At 38.4% G+C, this 12,249-nt stretch overlaps 2 protein-coding genes across 2 annotated transcripts in view; one reads left to right on the top strand and one right to left on the bottom strand.

Moving 5' to 3' along the window:
• The window catches only part of Rab3-gap (Rab3 GTPase activating protein), an 11,310-nt gene extending 9,918 nt beyond the window's left edge, over positions 1-1,392 (top strand). The window contains exons 19-20 of the mRNA XM_076424526.1: positions 919-1,071; positions 1,158-1,392. Of these exons, the coding sequence (XP_076280641.1) occupies positions 919-1,071; positions 1,158-1,310 (306 nt within the window). The 3' untranslated portion in view covers positions 1,311-1,392. The remainder of the gene's footprint in view (positions 1-918; positions 1,072-1,157) is intronic.
• LOC143209189 (acylphosphatase-2) lies at positions 1,302-12,249 on the bottom strand. The gene is made up of 3 exons (XM_076424537.1): positions 11,285-12,249; positions 8,940-9,066; positions 1,302-2,206 (listed from the first exon to the last, which is right to left on the bottom strand). The coding sequence occupies exons 1-3, from the start codon at positions 11,355-11,357 to the stop codon at positions 2,092-2,094; spliced, it is 315 nt and encodes a 104-aa protein (XP_076280652.1). The 5' UTR covers positions 11,358-12,249; the 3' UTR covers positions 1,302-2,091.

Below are 12,249 nucleotides of genomic sequence, written 5' to 3'. Positions count from 1 at the left end.
AATTTCAATTTCAATGTCAATTTTTCAATTTCAACTCTTCCATTTCTACTCTTTCATTTCAACTTCAATTTTTCAATTTCATTTCGTTATTTTCAACTCTTCAATTTCAACGTCCATTTTTCAATTTCAACTTCAATTTCAATATCAACTCTTCAACTTCAACTTCAATATCAACTCTTCAACTTCAATTTCAATTTCAACTCTTCAATTTCAATTTTTCAATTACAACGTCAATTTTTAAATTTCAACTTCAATTTTTATTTCAATTTGTTAATTTCAATTTCAACTCTTCAATTTACACTATCAAGTAAACGCTAACGTTTTAGTACGACAGTAATGGTGTTTTAAGAGTTCTTTAAATTGAAATATCTCCTGAACTACTAACTTTTCGACATACATGGGTTAGTACTTTTTTATAACGAATGTCCATCGATTGATGTATTAAAAAATACCTCATTTCATTTAGAAAAATATCAATGACATTGCAATCTTGTAAAAAAATGACCTTGAGAATGTTTTCCCTTACACCGTTACATGTGGCCCTTCAAACAGTGTAACCTTGTCCTAAGAAGTTTTTTGTATGTTCGTGTTCGTAAATTTTTTTTTACTTTACAAAAAAGTTGGGGCCCCAAATGGTTTATTGCACCCAGGCCCCTTTATAGAGAAGGCCAGCCCTGCGTACCAAAAGAAAGCATAGAAATCTTCTGTTACATTGCAATCTTTAATGAAACTATTAGATGACGTTATTGAGGGCGACTTGTTAGTTCACAATGAAAATTGCTGTTGCTATATTGAAGGTTTCATTAAAAAGTGTTTAGCCATATACCATAGATTTTTCAAAATTATGCAATAATCACCGGTCGGTAATGTGTTAAGAACAACATGAGATTAAAAGATGTTTACATTATTCTGTGAAAGGTTGTAGCTGCAGTGAACAATACAGAAAAATTAGCATTCAATCTCGTACCGATCGCTGGCAGAAGATTAATGGCTTACCTTTCGAAAACACCTGATCTTCGGGAGGAAGTTGCCAACTTGAGTCCCGCGCTCACCTTATATTTACAGAGTCTGGTACATATTGTCAGATAGAAAATTTATTTTGAGCCTTTTACAAACGTACAACCGCAAATACATTACACTCGATCATCTCGTTTCAGGACATACCAGAAGTGATTTGTACAAACTGTTCAAACGACGAGACCGTCGAGCTGATTCGACGAATTTCGAGGTACTTGCCTGAAACGGATTCCGAGTATCATCTCGTGCAACAGATGTTAGATGCGACGTTCATCTACGAGGGCACAACATGATGTACGACTTAACTAAAAAACAACTTAACTAAAGTTAGTCTGTAGCAAAGAGTCTGTTCAATAAATTTGTTTTAGCTTTGAACACATTTTTAATGGACTATACATTACCAATATTTGTTCACGCGACGGGCCGTGTCGACCTGCTTTGCTTTTAGCAAAATTAATTAATGAAATTGTAATTTCATTGTTAATCTTGCTAAAATCGAAGTCGGACAGTTGGAGCCCTTTGCTTGTCAGACTCGTGCAGGCTGAACCGCGTAACAAGATCGTTGTAGATCATTTTGTTGTCAGTGAACCAACAGAAATATTTATTTCACGCTGTTGAGGCACTGTTACGCGATTCATCCATCTATGTATTATGAGAATTAATATGTGTCTTAAAACCGAAAGCATGTTTTATGTACATTAATATTTACGTAGCTTTACTGTATATACACGTTTTAATCCTCTGAGGACGAATGCCACCGATTCCTAAATTTTCACAGAAACAATTTAATTGCTTAAGTAACGATCGGTCTATATTTTTTCTAGCATTTCAGATTTTCATGTAAGATTTAATCGTCTAAGGGAGATGTTTCTGATAATTTAAAAAATTCTCGTCCACAAAGGGTCGATAATAAGCTACCAAGAACATCGATTTCATGTATTGTATTATTTACACGGTCACAAATCATTTAATAATAAATTCGTCGCGAAAAGAGCTTTGCTATCTTGTACTGGAAAGAGAGATCCTTTCCAGAATTTCGCGAATGGTAGCAGATTATCGTAATTTAATTCCCTGTTAAAAACGTATGGCGAATCCTTTGTACTGTTGCCTGCTGACAGCTTCGAGGTTCGAGAATTCACAGTGATCAATCTTGCTGTCAGGACTTCCCACGTTTGTCAGCCACTGTGTCCTGCAACAGAGAATTACAATAGTTAGTGGAATAGTTCACGATTGGAAAAATCACTTTAAATCAGAGTTGGGCAGTATTTAAATACAAAAGTATCTAAATCCGGATTCAACTAAAAGATACGTAACTATTATTGTGTGTTCGAAGTTTAATTAGATACTTTTCTATCTGCAGCAGAAGGATTCGAAGTGACGGATACATTTGTAACTAGTATCTGTATCTACTTCAAAGATCCTTTCGGATCCTTCAAGATCCTTTTGACCAACTCGAGGCTTGAATAAATACGTTCCGAGGCCCGAGGGTCGGGCCCCGAGACCTGAGCCCAGAACACAATAGTAGTACCATAAACACGGCCGGGCAACAAACCGCTAACAAGTGAATTGCTAAACTTGTTTATTTTTCATAATTTCCTCACGGAAGTTACACGAGCCAGTTCGTGACGTTCTTTCGATTAAAAAACTAAACTCGATAGACTTCGGGCTGTGCTTACTGGCTTTACTCGTGAAAGTATCCTCGAAATTTGTATTTAAATACAATTTTGTCCATCTCTAAGGTAGTCAAAAATGCTAAAAATTCTATTTAAATAGAACGTGACAATTTTAAAGTTAGCTTAGTTCTTCGCGGAAAAAACGCCGAAAAATCGGTTTATATTTTTTTTAACAACGGCGCACCAAACCAAAAAATCTGAAAAAATTCATGAACAATACCTATAACAATATATCGCTACTGTAAAAATATAAATGTGCACACTCTAGAACTTCCATGTGAAATCTGCATTTTTTCGATTTTTTTGAGGTTTTTGATTTTTTACAAGCAGAATTTTCACTTTAAAAATACGAAACCAATTGCAAAGTATGTATTTGGGTTCTTGACATGTGTCAGATTTTTTTCAGAATTTCTAAACATCATTAACTAGGGAAAATAGGCCAAAAAATGATTTTTCGATTTTACCCCGTAACTACCCTCCGGATCGAGATACAGGGTTGAAACTTTGCACAGCATGTTTTTTCTTGGTGTCCTATCGAATGACCCATCGTCGATATAATTCGGTTCAAGGGCAGTTTTGACTACCTTAGAGATGAGCAAAAATTGTATTTAAATACTTTCCAAGATATATTCACGAGTAAAACCAGTTAGTCCATTCAATGAATGTTCATAAGGGGGGCGTAGAGGGAAATGGAAGGAACACAATTTTTAATTTTGGGACTTTGTTTGGACTAGTTAGGAGGTAAACATACTAAAAGTCCTAGGAGGTGAGCGGACTACAGGGGGGCACGTAGAAGTCACCTTTTTCGGTTTTCCGCTTATATCTCGGAAACTATGTGTCCTAGCGATAATGCCATTCCATACGAAATTAAAGCTGACAAAATGTGCCACAAGATTGATTCCATTCAGTTTTTCGCTATCTCGCATAGTTTCCGAGATATCTGAGCTGAAAGTTCACTAATTGAGAAAAAGAAATTTTTGCCTCACGTTTTTTGCCTTACTTGACTAGCTAACTTTTCAGCACAGTTTGTGAACTTTGAGCGCGGATATCTCGGTAACTATGCGAGATAGCGAAAAACTGAATGGAATCAATCTCATAGCACATTTTGTCAGCTTTAATTTTGTATGGAATGGTATTATCGCTAGAACACATAGTTTCCGAGATATAAGCGGAAAACCAAAAAAGGTCACTTCTACGTGCCCTCCTGTTGTAGCCCGCTCACCTCCTAGGAGTAGGGACTTTTAGTATGTTTACCTCCTAACTAGTCCAAACAAAGTCCCAAAGTTAAAAATTGTGTTCCTTCCATTTCCCTCTACAACTTTTCGTTGACTGGACTAAGTAAGTACAGCCCGAATTCTATCGAGTGTAGTCTTTTCTTAATCGGAAGAGCGCCACGAACTGGCTCATGTCACTTTCGTGAGGAGTGTGGATATTACGAAAAATAAACAAATGCAGCATTCACTTGTTAGCGGTTTCAAGCCGAGATATGTACCTGGCTGGCCGTGGAGTCGTGGAGTTGCCCAGCCGTGTTTATAGTTTATTGTACTGCTATTGTGTTCTGGGCTCAGGCCTCGGGGCCCGACCCTCGGGCCTCGGAACGTGTTCATTCAAGCCTCGAGCTGGTCAAAAGGATCTTGAAGGATCCGAAAGGATCTCTGAATTAGATACAGATACTAGATACAAATGTATCCATAGCTTCGGATCCTTCTGCTTCGGATACAAAAGTATCTAATTAAACGTCGGATACAAGATACCTTTGTATTTAAATCTTCGAGTAACTAATTACAAATTTTGTATCTATTATTAGTGATCAGAAATTTGTATCTATTAGGTCAATCGGAAAGTTCCGTCCGTTTAGCGTCGAGTAGCTGTAGCTCGAACTGTCGTTAACTATAACGTCTAAAGTAATGTTAACTTTTTAGTTTGGACATCTTTCAATAAAATTCAATACATAACAATATAAGCTTGCATCAATAACATCGTTTTTTTCTACATTGAAAATGTCGGAATTTGAGCCGAATAAGCGTCATTTGCGTGAAGTGTCAATCTTCTGCTTCAATTGGAAGAAAACTGCAGCTGAAGCTCATCGAATGATTGTAGACGTTTATGGCGATAATGCTGTTTCCGATAAAACATGTAGAGAATGGTTTCGACGCTTGAAAAATGGTGATTTTACTGTGGAGGACAAAGAGCGTTCTGGACAGCCACGAGTATTCGGAGACGAAGAATTGCAGGCATTGGTGGATGAAGATCCATGTCAAACGCAAAAACAAATTGCAGAAACGTTAAATTCTGCTCAATCTGTCATTTCCGATCGTTTAAAAACCTTGGGGAAGGTCTACGAGGAAGGAAAGTGGGTTCCATATGAACTCGAGCCAAGAGACATTGAAAAGCGAAAAACCATTGCGAAATTCTGCTTGCGAAACGTCAGAAAAGTTGTCAAAGAAACGTTAGAAGCACTTCGCTGGGAAGTGCTACCCCATGCGGCTTATTAGCCAGACTGTGCCCCTTCTGACTATCACTTGTTTTGGTCGATGGCACACGCACTTGCTGAGGAACGATTTAATTCTTACGAAGATGTCGAACAAAGGATCTCTGACTGGATAACCTCCAAAGATGACTCATTCTTTCATTGCGGAATTCGCTTGCTGCCCGAAAGATGGGGAGAAGTCATCGCTAACGATGGACAATATTTTGATTAATGTACTTTTTCATTTTGTTTCTTAAATACAGCTCTACTTTTTGTAAAAAAACGGACGGAACTTTTCGACTGACCTAATAACAGTATTAATCTCAAAGAAAGCTAGCAAACCATATGTTACTGGAAGCAAAAAATATGTATAATTGTTGTCGCCATTGAACACTTTATCAAGACATCCTCAGTTTATCTTTTAAAACGAGATGACTTTGGATGTTTACTTAATAACAAATTTAAACCTTGTCCTCAAATGATGAGTAAGGAAATATTCTTTTTAACAGCACGCACTGCTTTTCATTTTACAAATCACTAACGCCAGTACCATACGCATCCCAAGTTTTTACTTTTGCTGCAAAGTGAACAGGATACGTTGTATTTCTATAAGAAAAATCGTGCGGATTCTACGTATCTTTCTGCATGTAAAAAATGGTGAAAAATGCCGCTCGTCTCGACCGGCTCGTGTCGAAGCAATCCTCTAACGCGGAACCCTGAATCTACGCGAAGCGAGGTCAGCGAGATGATTATCTGGGTCACTTTGTTCGAGCGTTGTTTCTCCGCCAATCGACAGTCATGTAAAAGTCATCCACTCGCCAAATAACAATCGGCTGTGCGTGTGAGTTGCACGAGCGCCTGTCCGCGACAGGCGATAGGCCCGCGGGCTGTGGTGTCTCACATGCACCGCAATTATAATTAGCGGCTAATCAGACCGAGTTCAGATATTTTAAGCGGCTCTATCGAAGTAGGATCTTCAAAGTCGATCAGCTGTCCCGTGACAACAATACCGCGAACGGTGCTTCTTCGTAATCGGTTTTTATCAGCGATTATCTGAACCCTCCCCGAAACTGTACATCGATGATTAGCGGTCTGTGGATCATTATACGAAATTAACATGCTCCGTGTCAGTTGCGAGGATTAAAAGTCACATGAAAATGTATTTCTTCTTTTATTGGTTCAATGCTAGGTTTAGGAAACGGTAAAAGTGATTATTTTCTATTATTTTATAAAAATAACAAAAATGTGTCTGTCCATATTTTGGCCATTTTTTAAATAATATAATACCCAAAGAAACAAATTTGCTGAATAATTCCTCATGGATGCATCTTTGTAATTTAAATAATCGTAAATTCAAAATATCAATAGTCATTTTGACGGGTTCCGTTTCTTTTTTTAGTTTAATAATATGAAAGAAAGGGAATGTTTCCGAGATTCCTGCTGTCAATTTTATGAGTCGTCTGGGATGAATTGGTAGTTTTCTTCGACGAGAAAGCCGCGCAAATAAATAAACGAACATGGTTCGTTTGATTTCCTTTCTGGGGGGAAGCCAGAAACCGATGTTTCGTCCTCGACCGAGCTATTTTCTTTAACTTCAGGTTCACGAACGGCGTAAATCCGACCGCGAAACCGACCTCGTGGGATGTCGTTCCCTAATTTATCATTCACGAGTCCGCGCACGCGTTTCTACACTGCCAGAAACACTGTTTACGACTGTCTCGCCACATTTCCGGCCCGTACACTATGATGGGCTTTATCCAATTCCCTTTTATTGGTATTTCGACAGCGTTTCCGCATCGAGAGCAATCATAAGATACAATTACAACGAAGTTCTCGAGGATTAAATTTCGTAGAATAATTAAGGGTAAATAATTATAACTTATAATTAGACTGCGGATGGATCTTTATGCAAAATAAAAAATGTTTGCATTGATTGCAAAACGCAGCAGTCAAATATCAATTTCATTCTTCTTTTAATTATCTTATTAAGGTGAAACTAATACACTGGTGGCATCAAATCTTTTTAATACCTCCACTGTCTTAAATTGTACGTACCCCCCCCCATTTTTGTCATAAATGCATATAATCCGCAGTCTACTTATAATATACAATTGTAAGACAGTTCTCGATCATCTAATTTCGTTAACAGCGAATGAATTTCACTTGTGTATACAAACACTTGTAAAACCAGCTGATTCAATGACTAGACTGCGGATTTTATGCATCTATAACGAAAATGAGTAAGTGCCTCGATCGTTAAGTTTATGTATTTCGAAGAAAAATTGATTTATTGGACGTCGGATCGAGTATTAGAGAGAGGTTTCGTAGTCGTCAGCGATGCGTTCATGCGCGATTCGCCGGGAACCTGCGAAGGAAAGAGACAACGCGGCCCGCGCCATTATTTCATTAGAATCATTATTAAAGTCAGGCCCAACTAGCTAATGGCCGTTACTCGGCAATTTGCGGCGAAGGTCACGCGATTTTTAAGGGAGAGCCGAGAATCCGTGGGCTTGAACGAACGGTGACAGGCGCGTGTCACGGATTCACGGGATCGAGGAAGACGATCGAGCGAATAAGAATGCTCTCCGTCTTCTGCGAGCATGATTCACTCCCTGGAAATCCTCCCACAGAACTCTTCCGAACTAGTCATCCATTTCTATGTGCTTAAACTCGTGCAACCAGAACCTATCGCATTAACCAAATTCAGCTCTAGAAGAACTTTGGGAACTAGCAGAACAAGGTTATTCCTTTTAAAAAAAAACCATGTCTTCGCTAAATAACGTTCTTAATCGAATTTCGAATTTTATTTAAAATATTCTGACCTATATGGGAACAATAGAACTTTGAAAACTACCCTCTTCTGGTTCTTTAACCCATTACCGACCGATGATTATTGCGTAATTTTGAAAAATCTATGGTATATGGCTGAACACATTTTACTGGAACGTTCAATAGCGACAGCAATATTCATTGTGAACTACCAAGTCACCCTCAATAAAGTCATCTAATAGTTTCATTCAAGATTGCAATGTAGAAGAAAATTTCTATGCTTTCTTTCGGTACAGCACAATTATTGGAAATCCTATTAATAGGTGTGCAGTAGGTAAACTGTTAAGAGTTAATGTTTTCAACAGTTACGAAAAAATGCACTCGATACACTGATCACAAATTTTGCTGGTAGTAAATATTATTGAAGCTAGATATTCTAAATTTTTAGATAAGGTATTCGCGTAAATTTCTGTCTCTGAATCGGTTAGAATGAGGGAATGTACCTCGCAAATACTATTAATATTATAATAATTAGACTGGAAATTTTATGCATTTATGACAAAATGGGTACATGTAATTTAAAGTAGTGGGCATGCTAAAAAAATTTAAGGACATCAATATATATTGGTTTCAGCTTCATAGAATAATTAAAACAAAAATACAATTTTTATTTGGCTCCTGTGTCCTGCAATCAATGCAACCATTTTTTATTTTGCATAAAGATCCGCAGTGTAATAATAATCCATATAAAGAAGAGTATTGTTTCATCGAACGATTTCGAATTTTTAATGTCCAATTCTAGCAGAGGTTACGGAATCAGGAAATCCCGAAGGGTCACCGAAGCTTGAACTCTCTCGAACGCGGCGACAGACAAGTTTGCCTTTGTTGTTATCTCTTTCCCTCGGCAATCAGAAGCAGATAAAATTTAAATAAAAATGAACTCTCATTTTGTTTGCGGTTCGGCGCCTGGCAGCTCGCGAATGATCTCGTGATGATGGATCACAACTCACATTTGATCGACGTACGCCCGTGGACCTTGCATTTTTCCTAGAATCGTTCCGGTCTTGCTGTTCTTCACCCAACCGCAGATTCCCAGCTGCAGGCAGATGTCTCTCACGTACTTTGGAAAGTAGACACCTGAAAGTCGTTCATTTCGATCAGTAACCATCGCAGGTCGCAGGGTGACGGGGGATCAACAAAGAATCGCTTCGCGTTCCCGTCTGCTCTTTATAGGTTTTAATTCAACAAACAGTTTCACATAAGCTGTGCAGAATTTCGTGTTTTCACGAAACCACGAAAGTATTTGAACGCACTTTAAAACAGTATAACTTTCTTACGATCGGACCAAACGACCTGACCTTTCTTGAGCAATTAAAAGAATTCATTTACCAAATGACATGCAAAAAAGATTTCGAAAAAATTGCAATTGCTAAGAATTACATGAGAAAGTAAAAGAGCCACCATTTATAACTTTTTTATTAGAGCCCGTAATGAAAATTTAAAATATGCACCTTGTAGATGTATGTTAGTTATACACATGCTGAAAATTTCATCGTAATCGATTGACGCAGAAAAAAACGACACGCATCGAAAGATGTAAGAATCTGTGGACATGAAGCAGAAACACATTTAATCACCTGTAGCTCTTGGGTATGTTAATCGATTTTGATGAAATTTTAAGCTTGTGTATAACTAACATAGATCTACAAAACATATATTTGAAATTTTCATTAAGGGCCCAAATAAAAAAGTTTATTTTATATAATATATTATTATACATAAGGTTATTTTAAAAAAATGCTTTTGTTATTTTTGCATGCAACCTTGTAAATCGTATGATAATTTTTGGAAAATCTTTTTCACAGATCATTTAGTAATTCAATGCTTCTAATTGCTTACAAAACATCAGGTCATTTGGTACAATTATAAAAAAGTTATACTGTTTTAAAGTACGTTCAAATACTTTGGTGGTTCACTGTAGGTGGACTTATTTCATAGAATCTGGAAATAAAAGATATTTTTGGTCTTCCAGATTATTGTTAAGTTTGGAAGATCGTTTTATCTTGAAACTGTGTGTTGGAATCATAATAAAGTTTATCGATCTGTCGATTAGAGATCAAGAAATGCAATTATTAGCGTTGATCATTGTAAAATTTCAACCCCTTTAATGCGCTCGTTTCTTCAGCTTCACATTTTGTCAACGAGTCGGTAAATTAATTTTCCACTTCACGGTCGAAGAAAATAATTAAATTGCGAATTGGGATGTCATCCTCTAATTTCAGTGTGACCCTCTCGATTGTCCGAAGAGCAGATCGAAGCGAATACATCGACAAACCCACGTGGGTGTCGCTGTCAACATTTGTTGCTTCTTGTCGATCGAGCCAGGATCCCGTTATCGTTGCAATTAATTTCGAGAAAACGTGCGCGACGCGATTATGCTGTTGCGAAGATACCGAGATGTAAAATGGAAAATCACTTCTTACGATTTTCTGCGCGTCCAAGAAACGTTTCAAACGAAGAGCTGACGGAATGGTCGTCCGTGAATCACGCGCTGACGATTCTTGACGAACGATTTCTTAAGAACAGCGATCTCCGAATAACGAACTAAATTGCCCCGTGTTCGTTCTCAATCTTAATCCACCACGGACATAACTGGATTCGGCCGGAAACATGACAGTCCTCGCTGTTTCGTGGATTTCGTTTCTTTGAACGCGCGACGAGATCGTTTTCTCCGAGAAAAGCCTCCGAAAAATCGTGACACGACTACCACTCCAAAACACAATAATAGAAAAGGATTGTTGGATGTTGTAACTCTTTTTCTCACGAGCTCGACAGTGTCATCATTAGATTTTAGGCGTTTATGACGAGATTAGAAGATTCTGAGAACATTAATTTAACTTATTAGAGTGATTGAAGTGATAAATACATTTTTATTAGGCCGCTGTTTCTTGCAATTGATGCTGCAGTTCACTTCGACTCGGTAATGACTGAATTTATGCTTCATACGTGACTTCTAAAGACACTATCAGCGGAGATGATCTTTGATACGAACTAATTTTTAACGCTTTGCACCCAGAGCTGTTTTCACTTGAAAACGAAACATTTCTCTCGAGCTAGAATATTTACGTTCTACATGATTTGTACAATTTTATGCATATGAAATTGATATAATACCTTGTGTAGAATATTTAAATGTTTGGAAAATATATCAGGGTCGCCATTCGAATGCTAAGGGTTAAATATTCGCAAGAGTCAGCGCGGTGTGCTGATGTCCATGAAGGGTTAAATGGAAATCGTGTAAGGGAAGGAAATGTGTCTGTAACGCCAGGTGACCAATGAAAGTATTCACCCTTACCCTGCACCTTGCCAAAGACCTCGAATTCAACGGAAATTAACGGCTCGTTCCGGAGGGGGTCGTCCGCTGCCATTTTCTCACTGGAGGGGGGGTGCGTTTGTCACCTGAGTGAAACACGGTCACCTGAGGAACTCCGACTGGTGAACTCGTGAAAGTTCGAGACGCCACGGGAACGCGATCAGCATACAGTCTCTTGGCTGCGATTACTGGTTCTTCTGGTACTCTCGGACGACACTTCACCTTTCCCCGTGATTAGACCCGCCGCGACGACTGCTTCACAGCATTGCACCACGGCGTCGCGACGACGCCTCAAATAGACGCCCCACTACCCGCAAGAAAATCCAATTGCGATCGATCGAGAATCGATCAGGGCTATCCGACCCCCTTCGTCCCCCCAGGTACAAGATTCCGACCCTTTCCAAGTATTTTTAATTCGCCCTTCGGGTTTGAACGCTCTGAGCAATCTCTATGTGGCCGAAAGCTGATTTTATTCAGCTTACCTCGGGGAAAAATTAATTCTTACTTGACGATACAGGTGAATGGAATAGATGAAGGGAGAAGGTTCAATGGAACAGTTGAGTGGTGGAGAACTGTTTAGTCCAGTCAACAAAAAGTTGTAGAAGGAGAACACAATTTTTAACTTTGGGTCTTTATATATATTTGGACTATAGTTAGGAGGTAAACATATTAAAAGTCCCCACTCCTAGGAGGTGAGCGGAGTGCAGGGGGCCACGTAGAAGGTCCCCTTTTTCGCTTTCCCGCTTATATCTCGGAAACTATGCGTCCTAGCGATAAGACCATTCTATACAAAATTAAAGCTGACAAAATGTGCCACAATATTGATTCGATTCAGTTTTTCGCTATCTCGCATAGTTTCCGAGATATCCACGCTCAAAGTTCACTAATTTTGCTGAAGAGTTAGCTAGTCAAAGAAAGCAAAAAACGTGAGGCACAAATTTTTTTTT

This window comes from Lasioglossum baleicum, chromosome 5 (assembly GCF_051020765.1).
Source record: "Lasioglossum baleicum chromosome 5, iyLasBale1, whole genome shotgun sequence".
NCBI classification, from domain to species: domain Eukaryota; kingdom Metazoa; phylum Arthropoda; class Insecta; order Hymenoptera; family Halictidae; genus Lasioglossum; species Lasioglossum baleicum.
Note: the sequence above shows the minus strand (reverse complement) of the source record. Positions and strands in the feature narration are given on the sequence as shown.